General features: G+C 54.6%; 2 protein-coding genes across 2 annotated transcripts; one reads left to right on the forward strand and one right to left on the reverse strand.

Annotated features, from left to right (window-relative positions):
- Positions 1-851: 851 nt before the first annotated feature.
- Positions 852-5,284, forward strand: NAGS (N-acetylglutamate synthase; the record flags this gene model as incomplete). Its single annotated transcript, XM_079724637.1, has 7 exons — positions 852-1,292; positions 1,863-2,137; positions 2,252-2,465; positions 2,765-2,945; positions 3,497-3,668; positions 3,767-3,949; positions 5,131-5,284. The coding sequence occupies exons 1-7, from the start codon at positions 867-869 to the stop codon at positions 5,282-5,284; spliced, it is 1,605 nt and encodes a 534-aa protein (XP_079580763.1). The 5' UTR covers positions 852-866.
- A 1,429-nt stretch (positions 5,285-6,713) lies between these two features.
- On the reverse strand, positions 6,714-10,197 carry TMEM101 (transmembrane protein 101; the record flags this gene model as incomplete). Its single annotated transcript, XM_079724935.1, has 4 exons — positions 6,714-7,758; positions 8,537-8,683; positions 9,568-9,748; positions 10,061-10,197. The coding sequence occupies 4 exons, from the start codon at positions 10,195-10,197 to the stop codon at positions 7,450-7,452; spliced, it is 774 nt and encodes a 257-aa protein (XP_079581061.1). The 3' UTR covers positions 6,714-7,449.
- Between the last annotated feature and the right edge of the window lie 8,585 nt (positions 10,198-18,782).

Below are 18,782 nucleotides of genomic sequence, written 5' to 3' on the forward strand. Positions count from 1 at the left end.
TCACAGGATTAATTCTAGCCGCTCATTGAAGAGTCGACTGAAGGGGCAAGGGTGGAAGCAGGAAGTCTAATTAGCAGAGGATTGAGATAATAGAAGTGGGAGGTGATGGAGGCTTGCACTGGGGGGGGGATGGGGGATGGGGGGTGGGGGGTGGGGGTGGTAGAGGAAGCAAGAAGGCATATGTCATATTTTTTCATAATTCAGAATGTTAATTTCATTATACCATATTATAACATTTGGTTTCTCTGGCAAAAAAAAAAGTTTAAAGAAAAACTTTAACACTAATAAGGGGTGATTTGAAGGTATGACAAAATTCTTCAAGGTGGTACCCAGTGGCTGGCGTTTGGCAAACTCTGGTAACCTCGTGATTCCATCTTCTTTGCGCTCCAACAGGACACAGGCATCCCCGCCCTCCACGCTTTCACTCTTCCCCCACCTCTCCCTCCAGTCTCCTCCCTCAGCCAGGCGGCAACTGCCACCTGCTCTCCCCTCTTGCCCTAATCAGACTCCCCCTTAATCACTCAAGACCCCGCAGAGCGCCAAATCCACCTGTGGGTCCCCTGAGCCCTTCCTGGAACCGGCCTTGGCAGCAAATTAAAGACACCCAGCCACCATTTATCTCTGCCTCGTGACTCTCGCCAGTGGGTTCCATCCCCCCACCCCAGGGGCGGGGGATCCTGTCGGCGCCGCCCTCTGATCCATGGCCTGATCCTCCTCAAACGCACCCGGAGGCGACTCCGCGCCCCCCCGCGTCGGCGCCCCGCCCCGGCAGCCCCAGCCCCGCCCCGCCGTAGGTTAAGAGGCCCCCAGAGCCAGGAGCTCTGGACAGACGGTCATTTGTGGGGGGGCGAGCTGGTTTGGTTGTCATGGCGACGGCGCGGTTGGCCTGGGCCCTGCGGGCCGCCCCTGCGGGCGGGAGGCTGCGCGGCCCCCAAGGCACTGGGGGCGCCCGGAGGCTCAGCGGCAGCGCGTGGCGGCGGGCGGCCAGGGGCACCAGCCCGGGACGCCGGCTCAGCACCGCCTGGGCGCCGGCCCAGCCCGCCCAAGAGGAGGCCGAGGGCGCCGTGTACGACGCCCACTCGCCTGCAGCGGAGGAGCTGTCGTGGACACTGCCCCCCGCGCCCCCTGTGTCCCCCGACTCCCCCGGGCCCCCGGCCGGCCGCTCGCTGGTGCAGCGGGACATCCAGGCCTTCCTGAACCAGTGTGGGGCCAGCCCCGGGGAGGCGCGCCACTGGCTCACGCAGTTCCAGACCTGCCACCACTCCGCGGACAGGCCCTTTGCCGTCATCGAGGTGAGAGAGCCCGGCGTCGGCCGGGTCACCGACAGGGGACGGGGGTTGTGTAGCGACGTTTCGCCAGGCATGGCAGGACGGGCTGCGGACTCTGCACAGCGGAGCCAGGAAGGGGCTCGACGGAGCCCAGGCGAGCTCCTGGGACTGCGCGAGGCTGTGCGCTCCTCGAAAAGTCTCGCGCCCAGCCCGGGTGAGGAGCCTCGGGTCCCCAGCCCGTCAAACGTGATGCGCCAGAGAAGTCCTCCCATCCTGGGCGCAGTTAGGGGTTCAGTTGGCAGTTGGGGAACCTGGATAGAAGCCGCCTGCGTCACCCCTCCCCCTAAGGTGTCCTACAGTCCAAGGTCGCAGGGAGGAGCGGAGGGAGGAACACTAGTGTGAGATAAGAGGATGGCAAGTCCCAACGGGGCAAAGGGCGAAGCAGGTGGGCGCAGGTGGCCAGAAATGGAGCCTGACGGCTCCTGAGCAGGGTGGGGGCCCCGAGAGGGCCCTGAGGACCCGGCTGTAGGAGCAAGCGGGTGCAGCAGGAGTCAGGGTCGGTGTCGTGCCCGTTGAACGCCCACTCCTCCGCAGGTGGACGAGGAGGTGCTCAAGTGCCCTAAGGCCGTATCCAGCCTGGCCTTCGCCCTGGCCTTCCTGCAGCGCATGGACATGAAGCCGCTGGTGGTCCTGGGGCTGCCCGCTCCCACGGCGCCCTCGGGCTGTCTTTCCTTCTGGGAGGCCAAGGCACAGCTTGCCCAGAGATGCAAGGTGCTGGTGGACGCCCTGCGGCACAATGCCGCCACTGCCGTGCCTTTTTTTGGCGGCGGGTCGGTGCTGGCCGCTGCTGAGCCAGCCCCTCATGCCAGGTGAGTGCTGACCCTGCCTGCCCCTGCGTCCTCAGATCACGCTACTCCGCCCGCCCAGCCCCGGACCCGCGGGTCCTGGAGGCAACCTCCTCGAGCACCACGTCTGGCCCACAGCTATGGCGGCATCGTCTCGGTGGAGACCGACCTCCTACAGTGGTGCCTGGAGTCGGGCAGCATCCCCATCCTGTGTCCCATCGGGGAGACGGCCGCCCGCCGCTCCGTGCTCCTGGACTCACTGGAGGTGACCGCGTCCCTGGCCAAGGCGCTGCAGCCCACCAAAATCATCTTCCTCAATACCACGGGCGGTCTGCACGACAGCAGTCACAAGGTGTGTCTCCTCTTTTTGGACCCCACTCCCCGCGACTCTGCGCCAGGCTGAGCCCCTCTCTTAGGTCCCCTGCACGCCTCCCAGACGGGCCCCAGAGTCACTCTCTCTCCAGCCGCATGGGTCGGAAACGGAGTGTCAGGGAGGGACTCAGCCTATGGTGCTCAGATCTGAGCCCTCCCTGGCCAAGGACTTTGGGAGGAAGTAAGGGAAAAGGGGTCAGTGAGGAGAGGTCCGTGGGGCGGGGGCACAGTCCTTGTCCGGCTGCAGGTCGGAGGCTCACCCCCTTGTTCTGGACACAGGTCCTGAGTAACGTGAACTTGCCCGCCGACCTGGACCTAGTGACCAACGCCGAGTGGGTGAGCACCAAGGAACGGCAGCAGATTCGGCTCATCGTGGACGTGCTCAGCCGCCTGCCTCACCACTCCTCGGCCGTCATCACCGACGCCCGCACGCTGCTCACCGAGCTCTTCAGCAACAAGGGTGAGGGCCGGGGTGGGGGGCGCGCCGGGGTTTGGGGAGCCAGGAGAAGCGGCTTCCTCTCCAGACAGTAAAGGCTTCCTGCTCTTGCCAAACCTGGGGGAGGTGAGCTAGGAGGTGGACGGTCCTGGGCTAGAACTTGGCTGGAACTAGACAGATGGGAGGGACTTGGGTGGGTGGGAGGAACCACAGACCCAGCGGAACCAAGTGGAATGGACAGAGCTAGGAAACGTGGGCGGGGTTTGGATAGGCGGGCGGGACCAGGGGCGGGGGAGGGCAAGGGTAGGCGGGACTAGGAGAGGTAGGTGGGACTAGAGGCGATAGGCGGAACTTGAGGGACAAACTGCCTGGGGAAAAAGCAAATCCCTGAGTGCAAATCGCGCATAAATCTACGCAGATCTTAGGAAGCGTCACACTGTGGAGAGCTCCCAGAGAGTAATTGCCCCACCAGCCCCTGTCCTATCTGGAACCCCCACCAGGCTGCAAAAACGGAGGAGCGGAGGGGACCTGGATCTCGGGCCGAACTAACCCCTCCTCCTCCATCCCACCCCCAGGGTCCGGGACGCTGTTCAAGAACGCCGAGCGGATGCTGCGCGTGCGCAGCCTGGACAGCCTGGACCAGGGCCTCCTGGTGAACCTGGTCAACGTCAGCTTCGGCAAAAAGCTCCGGGACGACTATTTGGCCTCGCTGCGCCCGAGGTTGCACTCTGTCTACGTCTCTGAGGGGTGAGCCTGCGGGCCCCAGAGGGCAGGGACCAAGGGACAGAGCCGGGGAGCTTTGGACCAAGGAGAGGTCCCAGCCTGCCTCTCCCCCGCTGCGCCAGGTACAACGCGGCTGCCATTCTGACCACGGAGCCTGTACTTGGGGGCACCCCGTATCTAGACAAGTTTGTGGTGAGCTCCAGCCGCCAGGGCCAAGGCTCCGGCCAGATGCTGTGGGAGCGCCTGCGGCAGGACCTGCAGACGCTTTTCTGGCGCTCCCGGGTCACCAACCCCATCAATCCCTGGTAGGTCCCGCCCCTCCCGGCTCTGGGCTGGGCCCCGCCCCCACTCTCCTCTCCAGCTCTGGCCAGCTAGGCCGGGGGACCACCAGCTAGGAAGGCTGGGCCTCCCCTTCATTAGACATTCTTCCCCAAGGGAAATGGCCCGCTCAGTGTGGCCCCACATTCCCCAGGGAGTGGACCACACACGGAGCCTGAGATTTCCCTAGAGGCAGAGCACACTTAACCCTGCCCTGCTAGGGTAGATTCCTTGAAGACAGTATCCACCTGCGAAGCAGCCTGCCTCTCCCAGGGTCTGGAGAAATCCAGCGCCTCAGCGCTCTATTCCAGGCCCAGCCCCAGGCCCATTGCATCTCCAGTGGAACACTCCCTCCTCTCTTTCCTTCTGCAATTATCACCTCATCCCCCACTACCCTGCTCTGTGGGCACCAAGAAGTGAACAAGAACCCCTCCCCGGGCTGCACAGCCAAGGCAGTGTGGAGAGAACAAAAGAGGGCCTCACTCTAACCCTCCTAGCTGTGTGACTCTGGCTAGTTAGCTAGCTTCTCTGAGCTTTAGCTGCTTCTCTGTGAAAAAAGCGTAACACCACCAGGCTGTTGGCTAATGCTATAAGGATAAAATCAGATTACAGACCACAGGTCCTAGCAGAGTGTCCAGCATGTACAGGCATACCCCAGAGATACTGCCAGTTTGGTTCCAGACCTCCACAATAAAATGAATATTGCAATAAAGTAAATCACATGAATTTTTTGGTTTCCGAGTATATATAAAAGTTATGTTTACACTATACTTTAGTCTATTAAGTGTGCAATAGCATTATGTCTAAAAAAAAACAGTGTATATACCTTAATTTTAAAATACTTTTATTGCTAAAAACTGCTAACCATCACTTGAGCCTTCAGTGAATAATCATCTATTTGCTGGTGAAGGGTTTGAAATATTCCAAGAATTACCAAAATGCAACAGAGACACGAAGTGAGCAAATGCTGTTGGAAAAATTACCCTGATAGACTTGCTCTACACAGGGTTTCCACAAACCTTCAATTTGTAAAAAAAACGGAGTACCTGCAAAGCACAATAAAGTGAAGCGCAATAAAACGAGGTATGCCTGTAGTAGGTCCTCAGTAAATGAACCAGTGAGTAGTGAGCACTGGCCTTGCCTAAAACCTATCTCCCACCTCCACCAGGTACTTCAAACACAGCGATGGCAGCTTCTCCAACAAGCAGTGGATCTTCTTCTGGTTTGGCCTGGCCGACATCCGGGACTCTTACGAGCTGGTCAACCACGCCAAGGGGCTGCCAGACTCCTTCTGCAAGCCGGCTTCTGACCCAGGCAGCTGACCCTCTCTACCAGCCCTGCATGCAGGCCCTGGGACAGCCAGGGTGGACCAAAAGCCATGCCTGCTGAAGGTGACCCGAGGCAGCCACAGGCCGGACCAGGCTTGTTGGCTGAGTGAGCTGCAGAGAAGGCAGCAGCCCCTACTCTACCCTGCCCAGAGGAGGGCACCCACGTGAGGACAAGTGCAGGAAGGAGAAGGGCCTGCCCAAGACCCCCTACTTGCTCCAAAGCCACAACCAGATGGCCTTGAATTTTCAGTCTAGGGATTTGGGGGGAGGAGGGCTTGCCTTTGAGGGCTCTACTCAAGGCTTAAGGGTGGGCCAGTGTCTGTGGTCTCTGTGCTGTTGTGAGGCTCCCTTTGCCCAAAATATCACCTACATCTGCCTGATATTCCACCATTCGTTTTAGTTCCTTCGGGTCTTGCAACTTTTCAGGAGACCTTGATTAAAATGCAAATACTTGTCTGAAAGTCAGCTCACACTTGAAAGGAAATTAGCAGTGACCCTCTGGAAACAAGATCTTGAGGGCTGGGGAACCTCTTCCTAGAGGGAAGAGAGGAGCTAAATGAGGCCGAGGCCCCCGGATGAATGCTGCCGCCACCTCCCTCCCCCAGCTGTCAGCAGTAACCAGAGAGACTCCCCTACCCCGTAGTTAGGAAACATCTTCCATGCCACAGACCAGACAGCAGCCCCAGCTCCCTTTCCAGGCAGGGCTCAGGGCCAAGCCCAGACTTGGATGTTGTCCCCTGGGCCCCCCTGGAGGTTGTGTCTCCATCTTTGCAGGAAGAGAACATCTCAGACGGGTAGGAGTCCAGAGCCCGAGGTTTCATTTCACATTTTTGTCCCCCACCGTGTGCCAGGCACCATACTGGCTGCTGGGGCTACTTTCTGTCAGGAGGCGTGCGGACGAGTAGGGAGAGGGTCACCGTGGCACACACACACACACGGGGCTGCTGTGACACAACCAACCCCCAAGAGAGGGCTGGTGTCGCGTACATATCTGGGCGTGGGCATCAGACAGACCTGACCTGGAATCCAGCTCTGTGGCTTGAGGCAAGCTGCTCACCTTCTCTGAGCCTCCATTTCCTCACCTGTGAAATGAAACCTCCTCAGCCTCACAGTGACACTTAATATCAGTTCTCTCCCTCTAGCTGCCCTCACCAAAGATTTCTTCGAAAAGAGCTGGCACCAGATGGGGAGGAAAAGATAAGCCACAAGAGGGACTGAAGTGAAAGGTCAAAGCATATACTACAGGGAGCATTCGGAGACTCTTGAAAAGAGAGCCAAAGGACTGCGGGAACTCTCAGAACAGGGGGAAGATCATGGGCGGATCAAGGTGGGGCTTAACCAGATATGGTATTTCAAGAAACCCAAGATCAATCCCAGCCAATGGCTAAGTGCCCCGTGGGGAGAACAGAGAAGCAAAGCCAAATGTCTATATAAAATGTTTATTTTTGGAGGACTGTGTGGTCTGGTGTTTGGGAGGGCACTCACCCCCACCAGGCCAACCACGGAGCTGGAAACAGAAGGCCAGAGGCAGGAAGCTGGCTGCTGCCTGTCCCACCCCTGCAAACCCCAGAGAAAACTGGGGCCTGCTCTACCCTCAAGGTGGGTGACAGCTAGTGCTGTTTCTGCCCCTGGCACACCCCGAGAGCCCACATGGCTTCCGTGGTGCCCGGCCCGTCTGCTCCTCCTGGGCCTGAGCCACGTGTCAACGTACACACTCACTCGCTCTCGCTCTCAGAAAAGCACTGCGGAGCCTAGCTGCATCTGCCAGGTTCAAAAAGGGATGTTTCACATTGGCTCACTTCCGGTTCTCCTGTCTCCCACTCTCAGTACCCCACCCTAGCCCTGCCTTACTCCCTTCCCTGGGACAGGAGAGCCAAGGGAGCAGCTGGCCTCAGCTCTCCTCGTAACAAACAGGAAAAAGAAACCTGTAAGGCAGAGTCATCAGGGCTCCCACCCCACCAAGGCCCAAGCCCAGGAACTGGGGAAGAGACCTGCCTCTTACCAACACACGCACACACATGCGTACGCACACACATGCACACGACACAAGTGATCAAACAGACCAAAAAGCATAAATAAACATAACTGGGCCAGCAAGGAGGAAGGTAGGGTAGCCCTCAGTGGCTCCCTGCACCCATCTCAGACTCCCGCTGTGCAACTCAGCCGTCGGTGGCCAGGATGACAGCGGCCCCAAAGATGCCCACGCTCTCTCCAAGGAGCTTCATCTGGTTCCAGAACTCAACACGCCGCGTGTCATGCCAGTAGGCAACATTGCCATCAATGAGCAGCATAACCGGGGGCAGCAGAACAGCCAAGATCTGGGCAGCCAGGGTCACGTAGTAGCCTGACAGGAAAGCCAGGGCCAGGACGCCATACAGCACGAAGAAGAGCTGGATCATCAGCTCCCCTCCTGGGAGATGGTTCAGATACGCCAGCCGGTCCTCCTTGCTGTGCTGCAGCGAGTAGGCCTGGAGACACACCATCCTCTAAGGCTCTCCAACAGGCTGAGGAGCCTGTCTGGGTGAGGCCACCCCGGGCATGCAAGCCAGCCCCTACAAGGTGGGCTTCTGACTCCCCTCTCAGACTTGGGGCTTTCTGAGAGTAAAGCCTGTGTCTCCCCATCTGACTAGGGAGCTCCATGAGGTTAGGACCTCTGTCTCTCCTCACCCTGGGGTCTCAGAAGGGAGGAGGTTCCACAGTCAGACCGGGGCTCTCACCTCTGAATACAGAGCTCTGCACATGGGAGATGGTGCCCAGCAACTAAGGTGAAGCCAAGTGACTTGGGGCCTGTTCACGTCCCCATCCACACTGGCCTCCCCGAGCACCAGGGAGGACATAACTGGCTACGCTAGGCAGCCCCATCAGCTCTAAGTGGCAGAGTGCCATCTGGGACCTGAACTCTACCAAACCTCTCCTTTGTCCCCTCTCCTAGTCCTCTGGGGGCTGAAGCCATGAGAGGACCCGTCCCGCTTGTTCTCCTGGCTCTCGGGCTTGGGACTGAAGGGTCAACCCGTCCTCTTCTCTCCCCAGTGGCAATAATGCTGGAAGAAGGGACTCTCAGCCAGGTCTCAGGCACTCGAAGGGCCCCCGAGGCCCAGAATCCGGCAGGGGCCGCTGCCGGGAGCCAGGCCGTCAGGAACTACATGCAAGGCCCCGTTCTGCCCACCTGGGTTCTGCCAGGCACCAGGCATGGGCTCACTTCTCACTCCCAATCAAGCACCTCCAGCCAACGGTCCCCCAACCTACCACGCAGATGAGGTAGATGCCCAGGAAGACCTGGCCGGTGGACTGGAGGGAACGGCTGCGGGGTTTCCGACGGTACAGCTCCCCAGCACCGCTGGCCAGCACAAGAAAGCCACCGATGATGGCAACTGTGCGAGAGTACATACGGACCTAGGCCGAGGCGAGGGGACCCCAGTCAGGACCTGAAGCCACCACACTTCTCCTGGCTGCCCGGAGCGCAGAACTGCCCATCTCTATACAGCCCATTCCACCTGATGAGCCCTCTTACCATTTCCAAGTGTGGTGGGCAGGTAGAGCAGAGATAAGTAATTTTCCTACCAGAAGTAGAAACTGAGGCCCAGAGGGGTTAAGAAAATTGTCCAAGGTCCTACAGAAAGTAAGTGGCAGAACCCAGATACCAAGCGTTGCCCCCCTCCCCACCCCCAGGTCTGCACACTCGAAGCCCAATGTTCTTTCTGCTGTATAGTATACGCTGTTCCATAACTAACCGTTGATCTCACTGTCCTATAGCTATTCACACATCCGCCACCCCTATTGGACGGACAGTCCACTCCTTGCAGGTAATGCCTTGGTCCAGGCTTATTCCCAAGCCTGTAGTGCCTGGCACAGGTCCTGGCATCTACAGGCTTAAATGCTGCCCTAGGATTAGATAAACTTCATAAAGTCGGTTGGGTGGACCAGCTACTCTCTAAGGTCCCTTTTGCCCTATGAGTCTGAGATAACTAATGGTTCAAAGGGTTCTGGGAACCAGGTGACCTGGGTTCTGGTCACACCTATAATGTTAACTGTGGTGTAACTTTGGGAAAGTCTGTTTCGCATTTCTGGACCTCAGTTTCCACACTCTGAAGGGGAGGTGTGCGTGGTCTCTAAGGTCCTTCCATTCTTGCCGGCTGCAATAACCTCCACACGCCTGGGGGTGCAGCCTTTCCAGGCTTCGCACTGTGCTCCTGGCTAGCACCAGGCATTGCCCAACTGTCCCGGGCATTGGCTCCCCAACACCCCAGCGAAGTCCCACTTAGGGCCAAGGGGCTCACCTTCAGCCAGTCCCCGTAGTGGACGTAGCCCCCGATGTAGGCGGCGTAGGTACTAATGGCCAGCTGGAGTGCGGCCCCCAGAGCGAACCAGCGCCGCTTCACTCCAAAGGACATGAAGCTAGCGCACAGCACGGCCGCCCCCATGTCGAAGTACAGGTAGGGCACTGGGATGTCGGGCTTCCTGAGAGCCGGGAGGGGGGGAAGGAACGAGGACAGAATGAAGCGGGGAAAAGAGCCTTGAGACCCCTTGGGTTCCCGCAAGCTCACTGCTTCCCCAAGCCGGCGGCCCCTCTCATAGCTAGGACCCCCACACTACGCTCCATGCCCACCTTGCTCCAGACCAGAGTCCCTAACAAGTCCAAGGTCCCAATTCCTCCCAGTCCAAGGGTCCCAACTTCTGGGCCGCAACTTCTTCCCCACCTCACCGCACCCCCGTTCCTGGGACAGGCCGGACCGCCCCCACCGCGTTCGGCGGCCGCGCGGGCCTGCTCACCGGCGCGCCTCGGCCCTCTCAGCGTACAGCATGAGCTGGCTGAAGCAGCCCCAGAAGGGGCAGCGTGTGAGCAACACCGAACCCAACTGCATGATCAGCTGCAGCATCCACCGTCGCGAACCTATCTTCGACGCCATCTTGAGGAAGGGCAGTCCGCCGCCGCCTCACCCCGCGGCCAAGGAGGCCGACGCGAGGACGCGACGCGCAACTTCCGGATCTCGCGGGGTTTTATTTCCCCCCTTCCGTCAGGAAACAAAGCTCTCGCTCTTTAGTTCTGGGCCGAAGGAAGTGTTCTAGCTGCAGGGTTGTCTTTCCTTCTGCCCATGGAGGCTCAAGGGTCCCTTCTTGTAGCTGCAAAGTTGAAAACTAGAGTACAGGAAGGAACAGTAAGCGAACTAGCCTTTGAATGCAGCTAAACTTAGGCTCCAACCCTAACGCAACCCTGTGACTTTGGGCATATCTCCTACACTTTCCAAGATTCATCTGGGAAACGGAGATGACACCTATCTCACAGGGTTGTTGTGAGGTTTAAATGTGACAGTGTTGGTTCGAGCACGTAGTAGGGGTTCACTAAATGGTGTACACAACACACACGCACACACACACACCCCAGAGGAAATCCCTCTGCTTCTGTTTAAGCTGAAAGTAAAAGGTTTTCCCCATAACTCAGAAAAACACATGCACCCCAGTGTTCACTGCAGCACTACTTACAATAGCCAGGACATGGAAGCAACCTAGCCAGGACATGTCCATCAACAGAGGAACGGATAAAGAAGATGTGGTACATATATACAATGGAATATTACTCAGCCATAAAAAGGAACAAAATTGGGTCATTTGTAGAGACATGGATGGACTGAGAAACTGTAAGAGTCTCTACAGAATGAAGTAAGTCAGAAAAAGAAAAACAAATATCACATATTAATGCATATATGTGGAATCTGAAAAAATTGGTACAGATGATCTTATTTACAAAGCAGAAATAGAGACAGAACAAACATGGATACCAAGGGGGAAAGGAGGGGGTATGATGAATTGGAAGATTGAGATTGACATATATACACTATTGATACTACGTATAAAATAGATAACTAATGAGAACCTACTGTATAGCACAGGGAACTCTACTCAATGCTCTGTGGTGACCTAAATGAGAAGGAAAACCAAAAAAGAGGGGATATATGTATACGTATAGCTGATTCACTTTGCTGTACAGTAGAAACTAACACAATATTGTAAAGCCACTATACTCCAATAAAAGTTAAAAAAAAAAAAAAGAGGTTTTCCTAAGAGCCACTCGTAGAGAAGTGTGACCTTGGTCTGCCTTCCTTCTGTCCCCTGAGAGAGATCTGATGTGGACATATGGGACAACTCAGGCAGTCCATTTCTCCAGCTCCGACACTCCCACTCTAGCCCAAACTACCACCTTTTGTCAGTTTAGCTGCACCAGGTTTCCAACTGCTCTTCCCCGCTTCTCCTTTGGTGCTGTTTGTTCTTAGTTCCTCTATTTTATGTTCTCATAACCAAAAGGCACCCTTCCTTTGAATCAGCACACTGGCAATTATATATTTGTGATTTTTTTTGTTGTCGTTGATGACTAGATTAACACTAGATTGTGAGCTCCATGAGGGCAAGGACAGTGTCTGGTTTCTGTTTACAATTATATCCTCAGGGCCTAATAGACAGGATGCATTCAGGAAATGTGTGCCAAATAGATAAATAAATGAAAAGGTGTTACCGCTATTTCTTGCCTCAGGAATCATTTGTTGAATAAGTAAATGAGCAAAAGTTCTGGACACTCTGGGATTGCCACCACAAAGCCACCCCCACCTACCTTCCTGCACACCCCACCACCACCCTGCAACATACAAATTCATCTTCTAATATTCAAGTTAAGACTCTACAAGCACTTCCACAAGGCCATTTAATTCAGGAGGTCTGTTTTCATTTCCCTGGGAAAGGGGCCTCCTGTCCAAGAAACATTTCTGACAATATGAATTTAAAATTACCAATCAGCCAGTGAAAGCTTGGGACAACAAAACACCTTTTCACATCTAATTTTTTACAAAGTCACTAGGATAAAGCCTGGGTATGTGAGAAAGGGATGTATCCAGGCAGAAAACTAGGGAATGAGATTGTGTGATTGCTGGGGTGGGAAAACGCCAGTCAAGGGGAATGAGAAAAAGACTGGGTTAAAGGTCATTTTGCCTTCCCCTCCCACCCCTCCCACCCCCCACCACATGAGGCAAGTTTTCTTCACCAAAATGCAGGCACATACTACAGAATCAATTTTCCAACTGATTTTCTTTTTCCAATCTCCTCACCCAACCCCGATTCAAACCGGACAAGATGCACAGCCATCAGGAAGGAGCTACGGTGTTGAGAACTGGGATAGTGTACATCCACAAAATAGTTCTAGGAGCCTGCCTGGGTTGTGCCCACGGGAACCGTACTCTTACTCCACCTCCATCATAACTTTAGCAACCAGTTTCTGATCAAGTCCCCAACAGCAGAGCCCAGGGACATGTGTGAGGAAGGGGAAGGAGATGGGGGTTAATGCTTTCCTTGTACCCATCCCACCCCAGTTCCCTCCGGTCTTCAGTTTCTACCTTTTAGTGTCCTCTTCCCCAAAGAAGTGTTGAGGACTAGGGGCCAGATCCCTCTTTCTAGGGCTGGAAAACATGGCATTGTGCTAGATCGGGGGAAATATGTGAGGAGGGTGGTTGGCCCTAGGCCCTGAGAGATGAACACAGCCATTTCTCTCACCCCTCCCACCATTCCTCCCACCCTGCCTGGGCAAACAACTGAGCCCCGAAGACTTCTAAGGACCACCCCTCTTCCTCTCTCACAGCCCCATCCTCTCCCCCTCCTCCAGCTGCCTCTCTCGAGGGCTCTCCTGCTCTCCAGTTCTCCTGGGGCCCCGCCTGCACTTGCACTCAACCATGACCACAGCCACATTGACTAGAATGGTGCCCGATACCTAGCCAAGGCAGAGCTGGGGCTCCACACTGCTCAGCACCGCCCCGCCAGCCGCCCAGGGCCACCACAAGTCATGCTACCCAGGTCAGCCACACACAAGTGCCACAGGTGGTCCAGCTTCCCAAGGGCCCACTGCAGGTCAGTCGCAGACCCAGGGGTTACTGGTCAGCAGCAGCAGCATGCCTGCTGTCTGGATGCCCGCCACATCTTGAACTTGACATGCTGCAGCAGGTTGCCTACAATAGAGAGCAGGCCCAGCGCTGGCAGGGCTACAAAGGCCTCAGCCTCCAGCTCACTGATGTCGGTCCCAGCCAGAGAGCACCTCCAGGCTGGTGCCCCTGACTTGCTGTGCCGGTTCCCAGCCAGCCCTGCCAGCACAGGTGGAAGAGGCCCCTGGCTCCAGCAGTGCCCAGCTCAGCCCGGCTGTGTGGCTCAGGTCCAGCTGCCCCAAGTTTCCCAGGCCCCACAAGCTGTAGGGCTCCAGGGTAGCAAGCAGGTTGTGAGAGGTCTAGACAGAGCAGAGAGCACAGGGTGATGGAAAACTCTGGGCACAGGTGAGCCAGCTGGTGTGGATGAGGGCCAGATGCTCCAAGAAACCCAGGCCCCTCACCCAGGGCTCCACTAGCCAGATCCCATGGGACACTGTGAGAAAGCAGCGCACCACAGTCCCCACAGGCCATGGAAGGAGCCACCTGCCAGGTGGCTGAAACTACTGTGGCTCAGCTCCAAAAGCTAAATGGTCAGGGAGCCTGGGAGGGGGCTGAGCAGCTCGAGGCCCCCACAGTCCACACAATGCCCAAGGCTGGGCAGGTACATGGTGCTGGCCACACTGCCGCCAGACTCCAAGCAAGGCCGATGCCACCATTGTGGCCATGGTCACTGTGAGGAAGGAGTGGCCACACCTGCCCCATCCTTGCCCCATGAGGGGCTGGAGTGAGGATGGCACCAGGCCGTCATGGATGCTGAGAACCCGCGCCACACTCCTCCACCCAGGAGCCTGGGGAAGCACGGTGACGCTAGGAAAGAAAAATAAACGCAAACACCATTCAGAGGTCTCACCATGTTGCCAGGTCCCCCAACATGGTCTCAAGGTCACCTTCCCTCCATCTCCCAAGATTTTACCTGCTACCTAGGCTTCTGGCAAAAGCCATTTCAGCCTGAGACCCCAGCAACCAGATCCCCCAGCCCCAGACACCCCCCCATTCCATTATTCCTACTAGGATGAAAGGCGATCAAGGAAGATGGCCTTTTTAATCCTCTAGACCTTTTTCACTCACACTCCACACCCGACCTCACTTACTTCCCACACGATCGCAGGAGAAACGCTGCCTTCTCCTACAAGAAGAGCTTCAGCTAGATGCTGGCCTAATCTGGCCACTGAGGTCGGGGCCTCAGGCGGAAGCCCTGGGCACTCACATATATTCCTGGCACTACTTGCTGAGTGCACTCCCAGCCCAGGAATGGCAGACGAAGCTCAGCTCTAGTTACCTGCCTTGCTGGCCTCCTGCCAGAGCCCCACCCCCCAAAGCAGGCACAATCAGCTCTCAGGAAGCCATAACCCTGAGGGTGGGGATGGAGGGCAGGTTGAGGAAATCTCCAAGGCCTTTTGGCCTTATATCCAGGGGAGCAGGACCCTGCCCTGCTTTTCTAAGAGCAGGTGCTCCCCCCTCAACCTCTCTCTTCCTTCTGGAGACCCAGGCCCTCCTCTATTTCTTGTCAGGATGGCAGCTGGAGCCCCCTTGGAGCCCTTCCTCAAGTGAGGAAGCAGCCCGGTGTCTCTTTCATTCCTACTTCTTGCCTAAGACATCTGGATGCAAAGGAAGGGAATGCTCGCTCTTGTTCTCACTAGGCCAAAGGTCAAAGTACACTCTGGCCTTCCAGGAGTACCCAGCATCTCCTTCTGAAACAGAGGGGTCTGGGGCCAGGGTACCCCGTGCTTCTGCCTTGCCCTGGGAGGCTAAACAAGTTACTTTCTCTCTAGGCTCCTGAGTGTGCTCACGAGCCCCACCCAGCAAACTCTTAAAGAGAATAATAATGGCCGTATGGAAGAGATGGTTACCAAGGGCCAGGCATCTCATTAAAGGCTTCATTTAATTCTCAACTAAGACACTCATTTCACAGATGAGGGAACTGATGCTTGGCAAGGCAAGGTAAGTTGCCAAGTCATACTGCTAATTAGTGGCAGAGGTGAAATCTGACATGACTCAGGCTTTTTTGAATCCAGGCAAGCGCCTAGCCACTAAGCTACAGGGCCCCAAAGAGTGGGCCACTGTTTCCCATGCCAGCCAAACATCCCCCTAAGAAGTCAAGGTCACAGGTGAATAATACAGATGATGCCCAGAATGGTAAGAGCAGCTGAGCCACCACCAACGTGGGAAATTAGTCTCGGCTTGTGGTTGATCAGACTTGAGCCCCTTTGAATTAATTCAAGTGATCTGGTTCAAGCAAATTATACCGGAAAAACTTGAGGAATCACTGTCAATAATTTTTGAGAAAACATTACACACAGAGGGTTGCCAGAGACTAGAACTCAGCACAAGTTCCAATGTTCAGAAGTCAGATAAGTGTAACAACAGTTAACAAAATTCAAAAAGGGTTCATGGAACAGGTAGTCTCATCAGTTACCGAAAACATGATGGCCACTAGGTGCCCACGTGAGTCTACCCAAACAAGTTTGTTTCCCTTTTTGATAAGAGTTGTTAGGTGGCTATCACAGACAAACATCTGGATCTTATTAAAGTCTCTCATGATATCCCTTTAGATAATATGCAAAAACAGTTTATAAAAACTGGAACACAACATTGGGATGGATAACTAGTATATTAGATTTCAGCACCAAAATTTTTTAAAAGCTCTTCAGAGGCTGGAATAGTTGGCTAAAAATAAGCCATTTCACTGGAGAAGACAAGACAGCTCCCAGTCATATCTGCCTGTTTAGCTACTTCAGTGACCCTCACTCAAGGACATAAAGAGCAAGGACTAGAGTGCAGGAGACCGGAGCTCTAGCCTCAGTTCTACAGCTGCTGCGCGGAGGACCAAACGGCGAGGTACAGCTATCACATGTTGCTTCTCAAAGTAATGAGCTCCCCATCAATGGAAGTGTTCGAGTAGGGGCAGCCTGTCAAGGATGCTGTAAGAGTGGATATTTAAACTGGGAGGCAGTTTAAAGATCCATATAAGCTCCAAGATCGTTGGCATTTCTAAGTGCTAGGATACCTGTGCTGAGCTTCGGATACCACACCTGGGCCACCCCTGGAACTAGAAGCATCCTGTCTGTTCACACACTGCCTTCTGGAGTTACGTGGCTGCATATCCTTCCCTTAGCCAGTGCCTGTGAATGACGGCAAGACACTTTCATAAAGGTTAATCTGAACAAGAACCGAACTGTATTTGACAGCAGCATGCATTGTAGGGGTCAAGGGACCACCGCTATAATCACTCCCCCTTGCAAACATCCTCAGCTGAATTCCCTTCTCCCACCACAGTACAGACCTGATAAACCTCCCATCCTGCTTATACCCAACTATCCACCCTCTGGGTCTACACCAAGTCACTCAATGTAACTCACACAGTGGCCACGCGGTTGCAACCTAATGCATGAGCAAGCACCTCTAAAGAGCACTCAGCAATCTTCAGGTAGTTCCCTCGCGTGTTTACTGAGCCACTGGCCACATACTCCTTCACCCTCATCTCCCTGCCAAATCTACAAGCTCACCTGCAGCGGTACTATCTTCTCCTTCCTTCCTCTTTATTATGGAGGAAGGGCCCCCTTCCATCAGAGGCCAAAACCCCTACTGTGGCCATGGATCCTCATCCATTTCTCGGCATTCAGGATGAGGTCACAACTCCTGAAAGTCTAGCTCCAGCCCACTCTTCTCCTCTGAACTCCAAGCTCGTTATCCAGCTGCCCATTTGCCATCTGCTCTCCAGCTTTTCATGGGTGAGACAAAATAACAGAACTCCACGTTCCTACAAACCTCCTCCTCTCCCGCTGTCCGCCATCCACTCAGATCTCCTTCTTAGCTCCTCTTTCTCTGCCCACCTTGCCCTCACATCCCAGCTATTAGCCAGTCCAATCAGTCCTGCAATGTTTCTGCCACCACCACCGTCTTGTCTGAACCGCTGCAACAGGCTCTTAATGCCAACAGTCTTTCTGCTTCCACTGTTGCCATCTAACATCAGCCTAAATCCCCTGACAGCTTAAAACCCTCTAACAGCTTCCCACTGTGTCAAGAACAGAGATTCCAGTCCCTACCACAATGACTACAAGGCCCTGCATGATCTGGCTCCTGCCAATTTCTCCATCTTGCTCACTAGGCTTCAGCCTCCTACATTCTAGCAGTTCCTAAACATCCCTAAGCTCTTGTCAACCTCAACTTTACCTCCTGCTGGTCCCTCTAACCAAGCATCCTTTGCTGGCACCTTGTTCTTCCGATTTCAGTTTAAATTACATCTCGGGAGCCATCCCAGAATATTCTCTTTAGAGCAGTACACGTACCTCCCTACAGTAAGCATAAGCACCTACTTTAAGCTAGGAGACAGACCAGAAAGGGGGCCAGATCAGAAAAAGCAGCCACCACTTTAGTCTCTCCACTAAAGACTAACTGCTGCAGTCAGCGTCAGGATTAGTTGGGGGAAAGGGAAGAGAGGTTGGTTGCGAAGTCACTAGAGAATTGCCTTACCTTGCCAGTTCAGGAATTTCGTTTTTTAGTCTTTTCAACAAAACTGGAAATTTGGGAGGCCACAATCTGACCTACCTTGGTCCTAGCTGCCAAAGTCTGCTCTGGAGAAACCTGGGGGAGGGCCCTGGTGCTTTTCAAGCTGGAACCCGGTACACCCTCCTCCCCAGCTCCTCCCATGTTCTTTACTGGTCCCTCATCCTTTTTCCAAACTTCACTTCAAGCTTTCCTCAAAACTCAGTCAGCTGGGCTTCCTTGGTGGCACAGTGGTTGAAAGTCTGTCTGCCGATGCAGGGGACACGGGTTCGTGCCCCGGTCTGGGAAGATCCCATATGCCGCAGAGCGGCTGGGCCCGTGAGCCATGGCCGCTAAGCCTGCGTGTCCGGAGCCTGTGCTCCGCAATGGGAGAGGCCGGCGTACCACAAAAAAAAAAAAAAAAAAAAAAAAAAAAAAAAAAAAAAAAAAAAAAACCTCAGTCAGTCTGGACCACTTTTCATCTTGGGTCAGGCAACTCATCCAGTTATTAAACTGTTGACTTTCAAAACTCTACCTTCAGTCTTACCTTGATGGCTGGATGCTAGGGAATAATACATTATCCTTGCCTTAGGGCCTCAAAATTCCTCATCAGACCATTTAAGATAAACCCAAATAACTATAATGCAGGTTATACATGCCTCATGGTATGAGTGATATAAACGAATTGTAGGAAGCCCTTTCCATTTTCACTGTCAATGATGGCTTCACAGGTGGCACTGAAGCAAGGCATTGTAGGAAAAGACGGAGAAGATAAAATAAAATAGAACAGATTATTGAGGTTGGAAGTAATCTTAGAGATCAGCAGGCCCCCATACCTTTTACATGTATCAATTCTAAGATGCCAACAGATTACAGAGTGCACTCTGTGGGCTGGGGATGAGGGAACTGGTGGGCAAGTTTCTTTTGACATGGTGAAGCACGCTGCATTTTCAGAAATGCAAGGCTCAGCGAGAAGGGTGTTAACATCTAGAGGATGTGAAAGATGTCAGTAATGTTTTGGGGGGTGGTAGATGGAAAATATTTGCCTT

Source organism: Hyperoodon ampullatus (genome assembly GCF_949752795.1).
Source record: "Hyperoodon ampullatus genome assembly, chromosome: 19".
Taxonomy (NCBI): domain Eukaryota; kingdom Metazoa; phylum Chordata; class Mammalia; order Artiodactyla; family Ziphiidae; genus Hyperoodon; species Hyperoodon ampullatus.